Raw genomic sequence first — 19,940 nt, forward strand, 5'->3', positions numbered from 1 at the left:
CCAACGTTCATTTCTTACTTTTGACCAGTATAATATGGCTTTTTTCAGGGTGAGGCAAAAGTAGGTTTACAGCTGTGAGTGCACAAAATAGAGTTTATTCTTGTATTATTGTTTATTATTAATTTTCCACATGAACAACTTTAAACCTACTTTTGCCCCACCATATATATATTAGTGTGTGTGTGTGTGTATATATATATATATATATATATATATATATATATATATATATTAGTCTGCTAGAGCTGCTATAACAAAGTACCAAAGATTGGGTGGCTCAAACAATAGACATCTATTTCTCACAGTCTGGATACTGGGGAGTCCAAGATTAAGGTGCTGGCTGATTTGGTGAGAGCTCTCTTCTGAGAGAGAGGGAGAGAGAGAGAAACAGAGGGAGAGGGAGAGAGGGAGAGAGAGAAGCTGACAGAGGCTGAAAGAGACACAGACAGAGAGATACTGACATACAGAGATAGAGACAAACAGAGAAGGAGACAGAGTAAGACACAGACAGTGCTCTCTTATGAAGGCACTTTGAGGGTACCATCCTCATTATCACACCTAAACCTAACAACTCCCAAAGACCCATCTCCAAATATTATTACAGTGGGGGTTATGGCTTCAACATATGCACTATGAAGGGGGTACAATTCAGCCCATAGCACTATATAAGATGTTAATGTTAGGGGAACTGGAGTGAAGAATATACAGGAACTTGCTGTACTATCTTTGGAGCTTTTCTATAAATCTAAAATTATTCAAATATTTTTTAGTGAAAAAAAATCAAGGTAAGAAGACTTAAAGGTGCTGGTGAGGATAATTCAGATCATCAATCACAGGATAAGCCTGGGTTAAAAAGGGGACGGTGATGGAATTGCAATGCTGGGAAAAACAGGGGGATCAAGGTTCTATGAAGTTTAAAAACAGGTTTAGTTCACCATCAGTGATATTTTTTATTTCCCTTGAGGAATACAGAATATTAAAGCTCAAGTGCAATGGAGTGTCCTTCATTAAAACTGAGTAAAGAAGGAGTATTCTGGTGAAGAAGCAGAATAAAATGTCAGAGGAGTAAAAAGGGAAGATTTTTCCTTGAGAAAGGGAGGTGGTCCACAGCTAGTGGTTGACACCAGCTAGTTTTTTTCAAAGCTTCTCAATTTCTCTTAAACAATAAAATTATACTCCCAAATGTCAGTAGAAATATTTTATAACATTTTATTATTTTGTCACAGTCAATCATTTAAAAACCAAAAAAACAGAATAAGACTGAAATTTCAATATGAATCCTTATACTCACATTAAGCACTGTAATTGCTGCCAAAATACAAAATACAAGTAAATAAAGACAACAGAGAAACGACATGATGTTATTTTAATAACGATTTCAATATGAAGGAAGAAAACATAACGAAGAGCACGTTTCCTTGCAATTGTCTTTACATTGCACTTTACTAGGTTTCTCAAAATGAATGGCAATCTGTTCTCAATAATATATTTACATTTTAAATCCCACATGAGAAGTAGTTCGGCATAGTTGCATAGTCAGATTTCTGGCTTTATCACTAACTGGCTATGGGAACTTGGGAAACTCAAACTCTCAGGGCCTCAAAGTACACATTTATAACATTATAATGACGGATAGTACAGTAGCCCTCCCCCTCCCCAGCCTTTATCTGTGGTTTTGCTTTCTGGGGCTTCAGTTACCCACGGTCAACCATGGTCTGAAAATATTAAATGGAAAATTCCAGAAAGAAAGAATTCAAAAGTTTTACATTGCATGCTGTGCTGAGTAGTGCCCAATCTTATGCCTGGGATGTGAAGCAACCCTTTGTCTATCTACACTGTAAATACTCCTCACCTGTCAGTCTCTTAGTAGCTGTCTCTTATCACATCGACTGTCAGGGTATCACAGTGCTTATGTTCAAGTAACCCTTATTTTACTTACTAATGGCCCCAAAACATAAGAGTAGTGATGATGGAAATTTGGATATGGCAATAGAAGCCATAAAGTGTATGTATGCACAGGAAAAAACATTGCGCACGCGCGCGCGCGTGTGTGTGTAGTGCAGGCATACACTGGGGATCTTGGAATGTGTCCCCCACAGATAAGGAGGAGAGCTACTCTACTTAAACCTCTCTCATGAGATTATCTTCATGTTTAAATTAAAGTAATACCTATAAAAGTGCTTTCCATGGCACCTGACACATAGTAAGTACTCAATAAAAAAGTAGCTAGTATTAGTATCATTAGTACTACTATTTTAGGTTATCACTACTAATAAAATAATCAAGATAATTACCCTTCACATCTAAAAACAAAACAACTTTTAGTAGAAGCGGGAGTACCAGAGTAGCAATGATAGGACGTTGTGTGGAAAGAATAGAGCACTGGATTTCAGAGGTGGTTGAGATGACATCCAGCCTCTGGGCATGGCACTTTGTGGCTAAAGTGGTGTGAAGGTCATTATTTGCAGTTGAGGTCAAGGAATTGTGCAGAGGTTACGGTTGGTTATTAGGTACATAATGCCTAATTATCCTTCAGAATGAGGGCAGGAACTGAGGTGAAGACAACAACTCAGTTGCAGAGATCTGACTAGATGCAGGCGATACCTTGTAATACAGGTGAACAGATTAAATCTGGATACAAACACTACATATTGATATCGCTTAAGTGGTGTAATATTAAATATTTATATCTGTAAGACTCTTCCACAAATAGGAAATGTGAAATAAAATACCCAACATATACTGTTTTCAACCTCAGCATCATTTCTTACTCTATAATTTCTCCCTCCCACGTGCCCACACACAGAAGCAGTACTCTTAGCTACTTGACAGGATGGTAGCTCCCTTGGGTTGCTTACTGAGATTCCACTTTCACTCAGATCTCAGCTACCCTAACCCTTCACTGCAATCTGGCTTTTGCTTCTTTAAGTGCAAAGTCTGATAAGGGATGACTCACTTATAGCTTTCATATTTGAAGTAAAGGAAGCTTTATGCAGATTATGGCTTTTCGTGGGTTTTCTGTGACAGAAGAAGAGATTCAAACCATAGCTGATAGCTGCCAAGACCTCAAGGGACCCTCAAGGGATCCTTTAAATCTAATTATGTGCCACTTTTTTCTATGACAACTTATAATATTTTTTTCAAAAATCTTTGAACATTTTATTAAAGACCAGCTACTTTAAAAACTAGAGATAGTTAAGCACTGATCTATTCATAGAGTTCCTGCACAGCTAAAAATGTTTATATCAAATGAACAACAACAAAAAAACAGTACAGAAGAACCATATATAGAAAGATTTTAAAAACCCAACTCTAGAAAGCAGGTCAGATGGACTCAAAGACCTCACTGAACGTAGGAGCAACATAAAGCCTTCTGCTGGGACATAAAGGTAGGGAAGCAGTGCACACAATCAAGAACAAGGTCTTTTGCCGTCTGGTCTAAATGGCCTATAGTCTGGGTTCAGAGAAAGGTCCTGATCATTTGAACTGGTTGTCAATCAAAGTCCCTTTCATTTTTGCCTTCTTGGCTTCCAGTTCAGCCTGGGGAGGAAGAAAAGGTATATGTTGTGATCCATGATAAGAAATTCTTACTTTCCTTCTTTATTCTATCAGTAACTGCCCAAAAACTCTCCCTCCATGCCCATTCAGTATACAAACTAGAATAGTGGTTCTATACTCCTTATGAATCTCTAGCAACTGCTTTCTGACCTTTCTGCTCGTACGGCACACAGAAAATGATGACGCACAAGGCTGTGGTCAACGGTGGTCAGCACAGGCATCCCCCAGCCCCACAACTCCCAAAGGGCCGAGGGAATCAGTTGATATCGTGGTACACCAGTATCTTATTGTCGGCCCAATAAGAAGAAAAACACTGTTCTAGAACAGCGCTTCTTAGAGTTGTGTGGCCCATGATCTGCTTGTTGCTGGTGCGTGCAAGATCCGCACAAACATGGACAGTAAACATTTAGAAACTTTTACAGCCATTTGACAGAGTAATAATAAAATAAAATAATTCAATAAAAACAACTGAGGCAAGTCCATTTCACTGCATTTGATAAATTATAAATCTGCTCTTACAAATTGGAAATTAAAAAAAAATAATGAAGCACTGACCTTCACCTCAGAAAACTTGATAAGCACTGCTCTAAACCACCATAGCAATGTAAAGTGGCTCCCCAGACCTACCACCTCTGTCACTGAAAAATCCTCCACAGTCAATGGGCAGACTGGTAGAGCTTTTAATAAGGCACTAACGAAGCGCTATCTAATTTTAAAGAAGTATCATAAGTAAATTATTATCAAGAAAACAAACGTGTAGACACCATCACCTATGGGTGTGCACACTCTATGAGGAGCCCATGAATAATGCAGGAATGGGTGGTAGAGTTGGGGCCTTAAGGAGCAACAAGCAGCCTCAGTGCTGGGCCTACCCATGGAGCACCATCGTGCGCCATCACACCCTGGGAAAGCATTCATAATCCTTGATCTGTTACTCCTGACCATGGACCACAAGTAGCCAATTAAAATGTCATTCTAGTTAGGGCTGGCTAACAAATACCATAATTAGGGCCTGGATCCTGTGGTAACTATTCCAGAGCAGGGTACACCAAGAGTCACAGCCCAGGGTTAAACACCTGGCAGTCAACTACACTGGTAACCCCTGACAGATGCCCTAAAGATGTCCCTGACTACTGGAGGATCTTTCAGACCAAGAAATCCAAACAGCCTAGCCCAGCACCTTGCCACCACGTGCCACTCACCAGCTCTTGCAGCCGCCTTTTGCTCATGCCTTTGCGCTCCAACTGTTTTTCAATCACTTTGGCATTCTGTGCATACGAGTCAGCAACTTCCCTCTGAGGGGAGAAAAGAAGTCTCCTTAAACCAGCAGTCACACCCACGAGTAGCAACAGAGACCTTAAGTACCAATTTGTACCAATCAAATTATGAAATTATTCCTGAAACGGCAAGGCTGTTCCCTTTCAACTCTGCAGCTTTTCAGTAATCCAAGAGAGGGTAGGTTTCAACTGAAATCATTTAAAAAGTCACAGATAACAGCCCTGGCCAGTGTGCCTCAGTGGATTGAGTGTGCACTGCCACCCAAAGGGTCACCGGTTCTATTCCCAGTTGGTGCACATGCCTGGGTTGCAGGCCAGGTCCCCGGTAGGGGCATGCAAGAGGCAACCACACATTGATGTTTCTCTCTCTCTCTTTTTCCCTCCTTCCCCTTCTCTAAAAATAAATAAATAGAATCTTTAAAAAATGTTTAAAAACTAACAGATAACAGCTCTCTCTGTAAACATTATTATACTGAAGAACCATAAACATAATTGCTGCTACTGCTAAGGGCAGACTCATAAACCATCAGAGCCAGACTGAAAGGGGCCTGAAATCATTGAGCTCAACAGTATTTAAACTGAAGAAGGATAAGGGATTTGCCCCCTAAGGCCTCTCAAAAACACAGTATGACAAAAATAGCACTGATGAAGTGCAACTCCCTGGTTCTCATTTTACAGATGGTCCTGCAATTCAGGGACACAGGAACTAGCCAGTCTCATAGTTTCTTACCGGCAGAGCAAGGTTTACAAGCAGTCCCCAATCATTCTGCTGCCGGGATGCTCTCATTCTAGAGCCTTGTTCCTTTCACACCAACCCCCCATAGTTCAAGTCCCTTGAGAGTAGAAGCACTTACAGCCTCAATCTCCTCTTCCTCTTCATCAATAGTTGACACAGTGACAGAGCTGAACTTGCCCATGTCTTTAGTCCGTTTGGTCATCATCACCTGGAGTTGCAGAAGAGGAATCAGTCTAGACACAGCAAGAGGCTCTGTGAGCCGTGTGTGCATTCGAGCAGGTACTCACATGCCTGAGTGCTGGGAAAGGTAGCTGTTGGGGGTAGACAGTCACCTCTTTGGGATAGGCTGGCCTATCTAAAAGTGCCAATACTTTTATTTGCTTCATGTTGTTCTAACATTTTCCATTAAGGTTTTTAAAGTACATCTAAAAATTAGCCTGATTCATTCCATTTTAAATTGTTTACACTGGAAAAAGAAGAAATTTGAAAGGAAGTAAATGTGAATAAAAACCATACAGTTTTGCCCTGGTGGGTGTGGCTCAGTAGATTGAGTGCTGGCCTGCAAACCAAAGGGTCGCCAGTTCGATTTCCAGTCAGAGCACATGCCCGGGGCTGTGGGCCAGGTCCCCAGTAGTGGGTGCGTGAGAGGCAACCACACATAGATGTTTATTTCCCTTTCTCCCTCCCTTCCCCTCTCTCTAAAAATAAATTAAAAATATAGTTTCTAACTTTACTCATAGGGGAGCTATAGAAAAAAACAACACATTATTACACAAAAATGACATTCTCTTAATAAAGGATGCATTCATTTGTAAAGGACAGTTTCTTGTACACTATAATCTTATTTTAAAATTTAGGGCTACATCTATAGGTATATTAACCAGTCTGTCTCCTTCGATGACAATTACCTTCTTAGGAGGCTCTTGCTTCTGAGTATATATATTCGTTTTTCCAAAACCCTGGCCAAACTTGACTACTGCTCCATCCACAATGAAGGTCACGGGAGCATTCTTCGGCTGGGACTGGTAGAAGAGTGGCAGTCCACACCTGGGAAGCAGCACACTGAGTCACTGGGAAGTCTCAGAAATTAGATCCCCTAAACGGCGATTTATAAAATGTGCTGAGATTCCAGAAATATTTTTGTTTGTGGCATAAACTAATGATGTGTTCTTTCCAGTGTCTCCCCAAACTACTCAGTAAGAATTACTGAGGGTGCTTGTTAAAACTACTGATCAGATGCCTTCCCCCCACCCCCCAGAAGATCCTGATTCAGCAAATCTGGGGAGGAGGCAGGTAGCCTTGGTCTCTGTCATTTTCCTCAGCATCTCAAGTGATTCCTACCATCAGACAGATTCAGTACACGCTGGCTCCTGCTACTGATTGCTTCCTGGTCAAAACTGCTGCCATTCTTCCCAGGGGTCTAGGTGACTAGTTTGTGGGTTTTGTCTCATTTTGTTTTGTTTCCACAGGGCTAAGAGGGAGTGTAAAGGTTCTGCTGCAGTGCTTGGCACACAAATTCCTGTAGTAATCGTCCTACTTTCTTTGGCTGGTCATTCTTATTACACTTTTTCCGCTAAATGAGGGAGACCCATAAGATCAGATAAAACCAATTTAATGAATCCAGTGTGGCTGTGAACTAAAAATATCTTCTTGGCCCTCTCCCTGCTTTACCCCTCCTTCTCTGAGTCTTCTGAGAGCCAAGATGTAACTGTTAATTATTGAAACAAGATTAAACTTACTATTGTTTAATATTCTATTAATCTAAAGCTAGAATATGAATATATATATATATATCACTAAGTAAACTTCCAGGCTTTATAAGTGGGCCTAGATTAAATTACACTATGTTACATTTACCATATGACCCAGTAATCCCACTCCAAGAGAAAACACATGTTCCCATCAAAATTTACACTAGAATGTTCATAGCAGCTCTATTTGTAATAGCCCAAACCATCAACAACTCAACTGCCCTTCAGTGAGTGAATGCTGAATCAACCTGGTGCAGCAGTGTGCTACTCAGCAATAGAGAGGAAGAAATTACTGATACACGTAACACTTGTATGAATCCCAAAAGCATTATGCTAAGTGAAAGAAACCAGATGTAACAGATACAGATTGTACAATATATACTACAGCACATTTTGTAGAATTTACATAAAATTTTAGAAAAGGCAAAACCGCAGTAACAGTAGGCAGATCAGTGATTGCCAGGGGAGGGGGTGAGGCAGGGGAGTAACCGCCGAGGGCACGCGGGGTACTGGGGACGTTCTGTATCACGGTAGTGGTGCTATTACATGACTGCACACTTTTGTCAAGACCCATCAAATGGTACACTAAAGAAGGGCGAATTTAGTTATGTATAAATTACACCTCAACTTTCAAAAATAATACTATATATAAAATGCTATTTTTGTGGCCAGCTGGTCAGAGATGTCATTTTGATATACCTCTTCCAGAAGCATATTGTTATTTGTGTAGAGATTATAAGGATAAAGATACAACAAAGGCCCTGGCTGGTGCGGCTCAGTGGACCGAGCACCACCCTGTGAACCAAAAGGTCGCTGGTTTGATTCCCAGTCAGGGCACATGCCTTTGTTGCAGGCCAGGTCCGCAGTAGGGGGCATGCGAGAGGCAACCGATTGATGTTTCTCTCACACATTGATGTTTCTTTCCCTCTCTTTCTCCCTCTCTTCCCTGCTCTCTAAAAATAAATTAATAAAATCTTTTTAAAAAGATACAACAGAGAATTGTATCCAAATAACTCTGTTCTGTTCCCAACACATTCTTGCCCCTGGTTGCTTACACTCAGAGAAACCCACACTGTTCATACTTACTTTGCACACTTCTTCCTGTACTGTCGTTCAATGCCTTCAGGCCTGCACACAAAACAATGGAAGTTAAAGCAAAAAGATATGAGCAAATCCCATAACCTACTAACATCACTATTTCATTTCTACAAATGCTAAAAGAGTCTTTCGAAATTTGTCATCTCCTAGATCAACTGCTTGTTAATCATGTATTAATTTTAAAGCATCCCTTCCTCTCACAAACACTGACTGAGCCCCTAATAGGGGTCAGGCATCTCCCTGACAGAGGAAGAGGAGGTGCAGTATTATAGTCCTAGCAGCCACCTTAGTTGCAGTAACAATAGTAACAACAACAACAGAGGTAACTGCTTATATAGCTTTTACTACGTGCCAGGAACTGTTCTAAAGTGTACATGTATTAACTCAGTTAACCATTACAACAACACTGTGAGATAGGTCGTATCATTACTCCCATTTTACAGATGAGGGCTCCTAAGCACAGAGCAATTACATGATTTGCCCAAGGTCACACCATCAGGAACTAGGACAGGTTGAATTCAAGCCCAGGCTGTCACATGCAACAGCTCACAGAACACTGCCTTAGATGACCAACTCTTCCACCCATCCAGTTACTTAACAGAAACCTGGGACTTATCCTTGATTCTGCACTTTCCCTTATCTCCCACAGCATGCACAAATCCTGTGGCTTTTATCTCCAAATTAAAAAAAAAAACAATCTTAAACCAATGAGTTCTCCACCTTTCTTCCACCATCTCAGCCCAGACCACCAGTATCTGTGCCCTGGACTATGGTCACAGGTTTCTGACTGGTCTCCTCACTTCCCCCACATGTTTAATTTTTAAAAAATATTTATTTATTTTTAGAGACGGGAGATGGAGAAAGAGAAAGAGAGAAATGATGTGTGACAGAATGGATCAATGTGTGAGACAATGGATCAGTTGCCTCTCGCATGGCCCCCCTAGGGACCTGGCCTGCAGCCCAGGCATAAGCCCTGACTGGGAATTAAACTGATGACCCTTTGGTTTGTAGGCCAGTGCTCAATCTACTGAGTCAGAGAAGCCAGGGCTGTTTAAATTTTTTAATAGGCAATATGTGCACATGGTCTATACAGAGTATAAAATGAGAAGTAGCTCTCCTCCCCACCCATCCTCCACCCATCCAGTTTTATTCCCCAGAAGCAAATACTGTTTCTGGTTTCTTCTGTTGTTCTCAGAGATAGTGGATGATATAAAACAAAGAATCCTCACTGACATACAGAGAAAATAGTACCTTATACTATCCTCTACCTCTTTGTTCAGTTAAAAATGTATCTTGGGCCCTGGCTGGTGTGGCTCAGTGGATTGAGTGCCAGCCTGTGAACCCAAGGGTTGCTGGTTTGATTCCCAGTCACGGCACATGCCTGGGTTGCAAGCTGGGTGCCCAGTAGAGGGTGCGTGAGAGGCAACCACACTGATGTTTCTCTCCCTCTCTTTCTCCCTCCCTTCCCCTCTCTCTAAAAGTAAATAAAATCTTTAAAAATGTATCTTGCCTAAAAAATATGAGATCCTTCCCCATCATCGATAAAGAACTGCTTCATTCTTACAAGGTCTGTACTATATGCCTTTGTATGGATCAACCAAATGTCTTTTAGTTGTTGGATAAATTCCTAGAAGTGTATCCTCTTTAAATTCTGACAGACACTGCCAAATTACTCTCTAGAGAAGCTGAACCATTCACACTCCCATCACCAATGTGAGATTTCCTGTTTCCCCACAGTCAACACAGTATGTTATTAAAGTACACTACTGCCAACCTCGCATATGAAAAATGTGATCTCATAACTTGTAATTCTTTGTTTTAAAAGAATGAAGCTAGGCATCTTTTCATATACTTAATAGGCACTTGTATTTTCTTTTTTGAGGGGCGAACTGTCGGTTCCTACCCTTTGTTTATTGAGTCGTCTTTATTGTATGTTAAGGAGGCCTGCAAATGTTAAGGGGCCTTGCAAACATTTCTTCCCCAGTTTGTATTTGTCTTTGATTTTTTCACCCACATGGACATTTTAGATTTTTGTGTAATCAAAGAAATAGTGTGTGTATGTATGTGTTTGTGTATGTGTGTGTGTGAGAGAGAGTAAGAGAGACAGACAGACAGACAGACAGACTGACAGGCCTTCCCCACTCTAAATACATATCTAAGGTAAAAATTCTGACTGCTTATTCTAGAATCTGCTTCCACTACTGTCTCACTCCAGATCATTCTGTAAATAAAGTCAAGAGTGGCTTCCTTGCCCTGGTCAGGTGGCTCAGTTGGTTGGAGCATGTTCCACACACCAAAAGGTCACAGGTTTGATTCCAGTCAGGGCACGTACCTAGGTTGTGGGCTGGTCGGGGCAGGTGTGGGAGGCAACTGACCAATGTTTCTCTCTCACATTGATGTTTCTGTCTCTCTCCCTTCCCCTCTCTCTAAAATCAAGAAACATATCCTTGGGTGACAATTAAAAAAAACTAAAGAGTGACTTCCCAAGACACCCAGAATAAAATCCAAACTCCTTACCATGGCCTAGCAGACAGCAACTGAGCCCATAATTGGGCCTCTGCCTCATCTCATTCATTCCCCTTCTCTCTCACCATTGCACTAGCCACACGAGTCTTCCTTTTGTTCTTTGAACCAACAAGTGCTTTCCCACATCTGACCTTTCACACACGCCCTTCTCTACATCTGGGGTGTTCTTCTTACCATTCACTCCAGCTGTCCCATTCTTGTTTTTTGGTCTCAGTTCAGATATCACCTACTTATAGAGGCTTTCCCTGATCACCTTTTCTAAGGGATTCTCATGTGATTCTAGGTATGAGCCCTTTGTTTCATTCATATAACCTTTCATAATCATAATTACTTTATCTTTCCACCATCCCATTACGTTGTAAGGTCCGTGAGATAAAGAAATCAGTGGAGACCCTGCCTGTCTGTCTCACTGCTCTATCCCCAGAACAGAACAAAGTACTGGAAACAAAATAGACATGCAGTAAATAATGGTTGAATTAATTATTTTAAGAATTCAGTTTAGTGAGGAAAAATATAATCACGAAATTCTTAAGTAGGGGAATGCATGCAGTTTAATGGGGACACAGAGGTCAGAGCTGCCAATCTGTCCGAGGTAAACATGGAAGGCTTCCCGAGGAGCTGATGTGCAAGCTGCCAGTCCTGATAGAAAATGGTATTTTAGGCAGAGGGAATACTATGTACAAAGGCAAAACAGCACAAAATATTCAGAGAATTACAGTCTGTTACTAGCCCTTAAAAAAGGTGAAATGAGTACTACATACCTCACAGACAAAAAGATTTTAAGATTACAGTATGAACAACTGTACACCAACAAATTAGATAACCCAGGTGAAATGAACAAATCCCAGAAGAACAGGATGACACAAACTACCAAAACTCACTGAGAAAGAAACAGAAAATCTAAATAAAACACAGGCAATCACAGAATAGATAAATGGGACCTGATTAAAATAAAAAAAAACGTTTGTGTTTCCAGGAATACCATGAAGAAAATGAAAAGGCAACCCACAGAATGAGAAAAGATACAGTGGTGCTGCTTGGGGTGTAACTCCAACGCCAGTGATCCCCACCATCTTTAACACTTTGCCCCTCTGCTGACAAGTATTACTTATGTCGAGTGTGCTCCCATTTGCTAACAGCACTGGACTAGGGCACTAGCGATATTTTTCATTTTGTGTACCCCATCTGGTTTCCAATGGCATTCTAAATTCAACCTCAGCCTGAAGGAAAAAGAGTCACCACGCAACTGACTTCTAGAACCCTAAAGGCAGCCAATCTTGTAAGCTGGAGCTTTCAAAGTACAGGAATATCAAAGGGGGCTGTACATTTCCCAGTGAGTTAATCTTCAAATACCTATGACAAATGGAATTTTGTCAAATTCATAAAAATTTATCACCCTGGCTGGTGTAGCTCAGTGGATTGAGTGCAGGCTGTGAACCATGGCATCGCAGGTTTGATTCCCAGTCAGGGCACATGCCTGGGTTGGAGGCCACGGCCCCCAGCAACCGCACATTGATGTTTCTCTCGCTCTCTCTTTCTCCCTCCCTTCCCTCTCTAAAAATAAATAAATAAAATCTTGTAAAAAATTGATCAAGTATAAGGCAGGGTTCTTGCTCTCAAAAAAAATGCACCTTTTTGATATATATTGAGGTTGTAATGTAAATGAGACAAGGCTTTTAAGTGCTCTGATTATTAAAAAGTGATTAATGAGTCAAATATTTGAACTAATTGATCTTGGTTGTCTTTCCTGCCCTTAATCACCAGGAATATATTCGATAGGGAAGACCGAAAACAAAACCAAATGTTCTTCCTGGTTGTGGTAGACAACCTCTAGATTGGCCCCCAGTGACCTTTGCACCCTGGTATTGCTATCCTTGTAGTCTCTTCCCACAATGAACAGGGCTGATGTGTGAACCAATAGGACACTGCAGAAATGATAGTGTCTGAGTTCTGAGTCTTAGACATAAAAGACACTGCAGTTTCTGCCTTGCTCTCACTTAGATTACTCACACTGTGGGAAGCCAGCTGCTGTGTCACAAGGATACTCAAGCTGCCCTCTGGAAGATCCCTGTGGTGAGGAACTGAGGCTTTTCCCCAACAGTTAGTATTTAGCTGCCAATCATGCCAGGGAGCCACCGTGGAAGTGGAAACTCTAGCACCAATGAAAACTTCAAATGACTGCACCCATGGTCAATCTCTCAACCACAGCCTCACGAGAGACCAGTACTACCCACCTAAGCTGCTCTTGAATTCCTGATCCACAGAAGCTATACGAGATGACAAATGTTTTTCAGTTGTTTAAAAAAAAAAATCAAGCGCATACCAGGAAATAAGGACAAAGAGGCAGGCCAAGGCCAAATCATAGAGAGCCTTCAGGCTCAGATTTTATCCTGCTAAACAGGATTTTTTTAAGTTGTGCTCTGCAATGATCCCTAAATGAAATTGGATAGGGGAAGGGAAGGAGTCCGTAATGGGTTGGGCTGAAATCTTCTCCAGTCAGAGTGGCTTCCTACTTATTTACACTTTTGAGTATGAACTTCATTTGAAGAAAGGATTCAATGTCTAAAAATGTTTGAGAGGCACTGCTGCGGGTCATGAAGAGTCATTGGAAGATCTGAAGCAGGAGACTGGCATAATGTGCATTTGAGATCATTCAGGCAGAAAGACAGTAAAACTAAAGACAAAAGACCAGGTAAAAAGGTCCCTTTGATGGCCCAAGCAAGTGATGATGGGAACGGGATGATGGTAATGTAGCGGGACAGGAGGCGGCAGCCACAAGAGATGAGAAGGTAGAACTGACAGTACACGGTGAGTGGGTATGTGCCGGAGATTGCAGCAGTGCAGGGATGGGTGAGAGGAACACGGGACAGACTCCCAGACTTCTGCCTTGGGGTGTCATCACAGGAGGAGGAAACAGAAAGAATTGTGTGGGGCTGATAGTTACAGAGATATGACTACAGTGGCTTCAACACAACAGTTTGTTCTCATGTGAAAGAAGTCTGGTCCTGGCAGCGGTCTAGACCCCAGAATAGCATGGCAAAAGCTCTGCGATTCTTGTGGCCCTTCCTTCCCAGTCCTAAATGGCTGCTGGTGCTCCAATTATCAAGCCCATTTTCCAAAAAGCAGGAAGAAATAAGAAGAGTAAAAAAGGTTTTCCTTGGAAGCCCCATCCAACAACTTCTATTTCCATCCCTTTTATTTGGCAAAAGTTAAATCACATTGAGAATCTTAAGAGTTTTTCTTTGGGGGAGGTGTTGTAGGCTGGAATATGTACCCTAACTTTATAGACACTAGCATATAGGAGGGTATGAGAGAAGATTTGGAGTGGAGCTGAATGAACCAATCTGCAATATTTTCCACTTTAGAGAAGTGATGAGTTTGGTGGATCTTCGTTATGGTGGATCTGAGGTAGAACATCAGGTGAGGAGGTAGAGTAGGCAGTTAGATATACAGTTTTAGGCACAGGAGAAAAACATGGGCAGATCTAGATTTTGTGAGTCATCAGCATGTAAGTGTAACTGATACCATGAAAGGTGGTGAGAATGTCCAAAGACAGTGTAAGGACAGAGAGAAAGACAGAAGAAAAATCAAGGCCAGAGCCCTGGAGAAGACCAACATTTAACAGGCAGGCAGAAAAATCCAGAAGACTGAGAAAGCCAAAGAAGTATAAGGAGAATCACAAGAGCAAGTTCACAGAAATCAAGGAAGGAGAAAGCATCAAGGGAGGGGCATGGGAAACAAAGACACAGACAGAAACTCGCCCACTGATTTGCACCTGGGGGAGTGGTATATGAGGAAAAGAGAGAACTAGGGAACAACAGTGTCAAAGAAGAGGTACTTTTAAAAAAAATTATTTCTTTATTTTAGAGAGAGGGGAAGGGAGGGAGAAAGAGAGGGAGAGAAACATCAGGGTAAGAGAGAAACATTGATTGGCTGCCTCTCGCATGCACCCTGACCCAATCCACAACCCAGATTTGTGCCCTGACCAGGAATCGAACCAGTGACCTTTCCCTGTGCAGAATGATGCCCAACCGAGCCACACTGGCCAAGGCAAAGAAGTGGTACTTTGGAATGGAGAGACATGGCGGTGGAAAGTGATGGGTTCCAGGACCTGTGTCGGGCAGACTGCTATATTTTCAGTAACTGGTGCTCCTACACTCAGCAGGCTACAGAAGAAGGGTAAGGAACAGGCTGAAATTCTACCCTGGCCAGCTGGGGAGCACCCTAGACTGGTCAGGATTAGAGCAGGAACTCTATCAACCAAGGGGGGAATATACCATGCCTTGATGGTAAACTCCAAGAACTCTATGGCTCCACAGAGTCACTTGGCCAGAAGCCTCAGGCCTGGGAAGTACCCAACACTACAGCTGGGTCTGAAGCTGGCTCACTTCCAGGATCAGACTGACTAGATTCCAGGGTTTTTACTTCAGCCTAGGACCACACAATTTTCTGGCCTAGAACTGGGGACATCTGCCTTATAGTGTCATAGGAATCTGTGGCCTAGTTGCATTATAGATTACTTTCTGTACTAACTAAATAATATATATTATTTCAGGATATACAATATATACTACTATTACATAGTAGTATATACCACTATACTATTAGTATATACTACTATAGTAGTATATAGTAGTATATAGTATAGTAGTATAGTAGTATATAGTAGTATATAGTATATACTACTATAGCAGTATATAGTAGTATATAGTATAGTAGTATAGTATAATATACTACTATATTAGTATATAGTAGTATATACTAATAGTACATAGTAGTACATAGTTGTACATACTATTATATTAATAGTATAATGCTGTACTATTACATAGTAGTATATATAATATATAACATATGTAATATGTTATATAAATATATAATAATTTACTGATCCTGAAGATAGTCAGTTAATAATTTTCAAAATTGGAAGCCAAAATAAAGATTAATAGAGGAAGAAAAAGCACAAGAGAAGGAATTAGCTCTAGGTAGGGCATGTCATTTATAAACCTTTATATGTACCACAATGAAGTGTTTCTCTGATATTGCCTGTGAATATCATAAGTTTCATTATAATTTGTGCCCCTGGGTGTATCTGGTATATAACAAAAATCATCTTCAACTGCACAATTCTGGAAGCCCAGTTGTCACACTGGTGTTTGATGCTTGACTTCCTACTGAATGTCACCTAGCAGTGGTTTATAACTTTTTTCATTAGTGTGGGCTGATATCAGTTTGGTTTCTTAAATAAACATCGATAGATCCCAGCCTGTAGTTTTTTCTAATTTGACACTAGAATATAAGCTCCATAAGGGCAGGGTTCTTTGCTTGTTTACTGGTTGTACTGGGTTGGATAGTACCCCTTTAAAAAGGAATGTCCTTCCACAAACCTCAGGATATGGCCCCATTTGAAAAGAGGATTGTTGAAGATGTAATTAGCTAAGATGAGGTCATGCAGATGAGTAGAATGTGCCCTAATCTGATGTGACTGGTGTCCTTAGGAGAAGAGAAGAAACACAGAGGCAGAGACACAGAGGCAAGTCCATATGATGATGCACACAGAGATCAGAGTGATATATCTACACACCAAAAAATGCCAAGGATGGCTAGCAAACACCAGAAGCTAGGAAGGGGCAAAGAAGGATTCTGCCCTAGAACCTTCAGAGAGTGAGCAGGGCTCTGCTGACACCTTAATTTCAGACTTCTAGCCATCAGAACTGTGAAACGATTAATTTCTGTTGTTTTAAGCCACCCAGTTTAGCAAACTAATCTACTAGGATATCCCAGGTTTCTAGGGCAGTACCTGGCACTTGGTAGGTAGGAGATCAATAAATGAAATATTTGATGAATGGATGGATGGATGGATGGACTTTTTAATTCCCTAGAATTGACCTCTCTCTGGCACCTGGCACCTGTTGATGGCCACCCTCTCCCCCACACGCACTTCTTGAAACTCTGTCCTCTCCTGTTTTCCACACCACCAGGTTCTGCTGGTTCTGTTCCAGTTATTTTGTCTGCTTTTTAAATGTGAGCACTTCCCAGGATTATATCTTCTTTTTAAAAATATTTTATTTATTTATTTTTAGAGAGGGAAGGGAGGGAGAAAGAGAGAGAGAGAGAAACATCAATGTGCGGTTGCTGGGGGTCATGGCCTGCAACCCAGGCATGTACCCTGACTGGGAATCGAACCTGCGACGCCTTGGTTCGCAGCCCGAGCTCAATCCACTGAGCTACGCCAGCCAGGGCTCAGGATTATATCTTCAATCCTCTCTTTTGTTTCCCCTCTACAATCTTTCTATGTAATTTTATTCCTTCCCAGGCTTCAATTCTCCACATATACCAAGGACTCCCAAATCTACAAGAGATCTACCCATATCACTCTTCTGCTTTAAAAAAGGAAAAGATATATATATATATATATATATATATATATAAAAGGGAGATGGTTACTGCCTACAGATCCAAACCAGCCCACTTCAGCGTTTTATTGTCCTCACCCTAGGAGCTATGAACCTGTTCCAGTAGGGTGCCCTGGGCTCTAGTAAAAAACAAACAAACAAACAAACAAAACCTACTCAAATTTCCAACGCACATGTATTTGATGCATTTAATGTTTCCATATTCCCTCCATCTGGAATGCTTCTCATTCCCCTCATCTACTTTGTGAAATTCTAGTTCAAGGCCAAACACAAAGCCACCATCTATTTACTTTTCCTGACCCACCATCCAGGCAGGGTGAGCCACTCCTATCTGTTTTCCCATAGCCTTTTGGTCAGCACACCAGTATTTGACCATGTCACTAAAGGTAGCCTGTTCCCTCACTGAGCCACACGCTCTTTAATGGCAAGGATGGTACTTTATTCATCTTCACAGATGCAGTCCCTATATCAGTGCCTGTACACAGCATGCTCCAAGACATTACGGGTTGAATGACCTCATTCTACTTGCAAAAAAAACCCTCCAAATTACAGCTCTAAAATCACAATAGAATCACATCTCAGCACCATTTCAACAATACACAATAAAGATACTACTGCATTAACAGAAGTTAGAGATTTAGCACAAACATCAATGTTTTGGACCCAAATGGATGACCTTTTTGACACTAGAGAGGGTATTTATAGTCTCAGAACTAGGCCCAAACACAATAAGAAAATCCCATACAGAGAACATCGACCTCTTACCTGCGAAGATACGTAGTCTCCTCATCTTCTGTGTTACAGAACTTATGGGCATGTTTGGCAGCATCAATCACCCGGGACCGATCCCGGGGCCTCATGGGCAATTTCTCTAATTGACAGTCTGAAGTAATGGAGAAAGATTTGGTTATTAGAGTCACTGAAAAATACCCTGAGGCAATCAGAAGTTTTGGGGAGTGGGGGGCCTAGCACCATATAAGAATAATAACTATGCTTATTGAAACTTATCATTGAATTTGCCAACTAAAAGTGACTTGGTTTCAGGATACCTGGATTTTAGTCCCAGCTCTGTTACATACACCCTGTAGAATGGTATTTAAAGTTTGGGAATGGTTGAGATCACTTAGGGAGTAAGTACAGATTGAGAACAGGTGAGAGGACTAAATCCTAGGGCCTTGCAAAGCCTAAGTTTGAGACAGAAAAAGGAACCAGACACTGAGAAGGGGCAAAATCGAGGTAGGAGGAAAACCAGGAGAGTGAGGAGTCATGGAAACAAAGGAAAAAAGTGTTTCAAGAAGGTTGGAGTGCTCATCTCTGTCAAATGCTGCTGAGATGGGGACTAAAATGACCACTGACCACTGGAACTTGTAATATGTTCAATTAACCTTGACAAATGTGGTTTAGATGGCGAGGTGGGAAGCAAGGCCTGTATGAAGTGAGGTCAAGTGGGAAGTGAGGATGCAGAAATAACCAATACAGGCAATCCTTTTTAGAAGTTTGCTATTTTTAAAAAAGCAAAGAAATGGGGTTATCGTTGGAGGAGAATGTAGGATCAAGGAAGGATTTTATTTTCATTGACGATAAGAGCTACTACTGTATCTAGAAGCAGAGTGAGAGGAGGGGAAAATAAGGTGTATTGTTTCTGAACGAGAAATTAGTTTAGGGGGGACTGGATATAGAGTTACAAGGTTAACGGATGTGTAGCGAAGATGTTGATGCAGAGGGAAAGCTCACTAATCTTCAAACAGACGTGGCTCCCGGATCACACAGCTTGAGACGAACTGCACTCGAGAACCGGAAGTTGCCCTCCTCGCAGCGCCCCAGGCCGCCCCCAGCTCCCCACTACCTACCCAGCACGAGAACCATCTGGCCGCACAGACAGTAGTAGACGTGGAGGGGCTTCTCGCCGTCGTCATATTCCTCCCGGTCCCGAGTGTCGGAGCAGACAACTGACCGGGACACAACTTTAGGCATGGTTCACAGGTGACACCCAGAAAACGCCAAAACTAGGGGTCGCGCAGAAATGACGTCACAGACACGCGTCGAACCTATCCCCTACCGTAACGGCTAAGCTGCTGTCAGTAGCTGTCACGTGACTTCCGGTCTGTCTTATTAGGCTAATAAGCTTGGGGGCGTCCAGAGCCTCCCAGAACCTCCTTTGCCTTGGCCGTTAACTGTAACAGCTTTACTTGGGACACCTTTAACATTATTTAAATTGCTTATATTTCTTCCCATGTAGGCGTATGTGAATGCCTATATATTTATATATAAAATAAGATAAAATAAAGAACTATATTTACACAATAGGCATAATACAGATTTTAGGTGTGCCTCTGTGATTTTAATGGCTCTATTCAGGATGAGTACCTAATGAAGTTGAGACATCTTTTTAAAGCTGAGATATAATTCATATAACATAAAATATAAAGTGTACAGTTCAGTGGTTTTTTAGTATATTCACAAAGTTGTACAACCATCACTGGTATCTAATTTCAGAATATTTTCATCGTCCCAAAAAGAAATCCCATTTGATTTGCAGTCACTCCCCACCTCTTTCCCAGACCCTGGCAACCCCTCA

At 41.4% G+C, this 19,940-nt stretch overlaps 1 protein-coding gene across 2 annotated transcripts; it reads right to left on the reverse strand.

Annotated features, from left to right (window-relative positions):
- Positions 1 to 1,185: 1,185 nt before the first annotated feature.
- CXHXorf56 (chromosome X CXorf56 homolog) lies at positions 1,186 to 19,401 on the reverse strand. Of its 2 annotated transcripts, XM_028523224.2 has the most exons (8): positions 19,213 to 19,401; positions 18,128 to 18,245; positions 8,409 to 8,450; positions 6,480 to 6,618; positions 5,690 to 5,779; positions 4,761 to 4,853; positions 3,476 to 3,540; positions 1,186 to 3,426 (listed from the first exon to the last, which is right to left on the reverse strand). In XM_028523224.2, the coding sequence occupies exons 1-7, from the start codon at positions 19,334 to 19,336 to the stop codon at positions 3,478 to 3,480; spliced, it is 669 nt and encodes a 222-aa protein (XP_028379025.1). In that variant the 5' UTR covers positions 19,337 to 19,401; the 3' UTR covers positions 1,186 to 3,426; positions 3,476 to 3,477. The 2 variants fall into 2 exon arrangements, with proteins under 2 accessions (XP_028379025.1, XP_028379024.1); XM_028523223.2 differs by having other exon boundaries at positions 1,186 to 3,540; positions 19,213 to 19,400.
- Between the last annotated feature and the right edge of the window lie 539 nt (positions 19,402 to 19,940).

Source organism: Phyllostomus discolor, chromosome X, assembly GCF_004126475.2.
Source record: "Phyllostomus discolor isolate MPI-MPIP mPhyDis1 chromosome X, mPhyDis1.pri.v3, whole genome shotgun sequence".
Taxonomy (NCBI): domain Eukaryota; kingdom Metazoa; phylum Chordata; class Mammalia; order Chiroptera; family Phyllostomidae; genus Phyllostomus; species Phyllostomus discolor.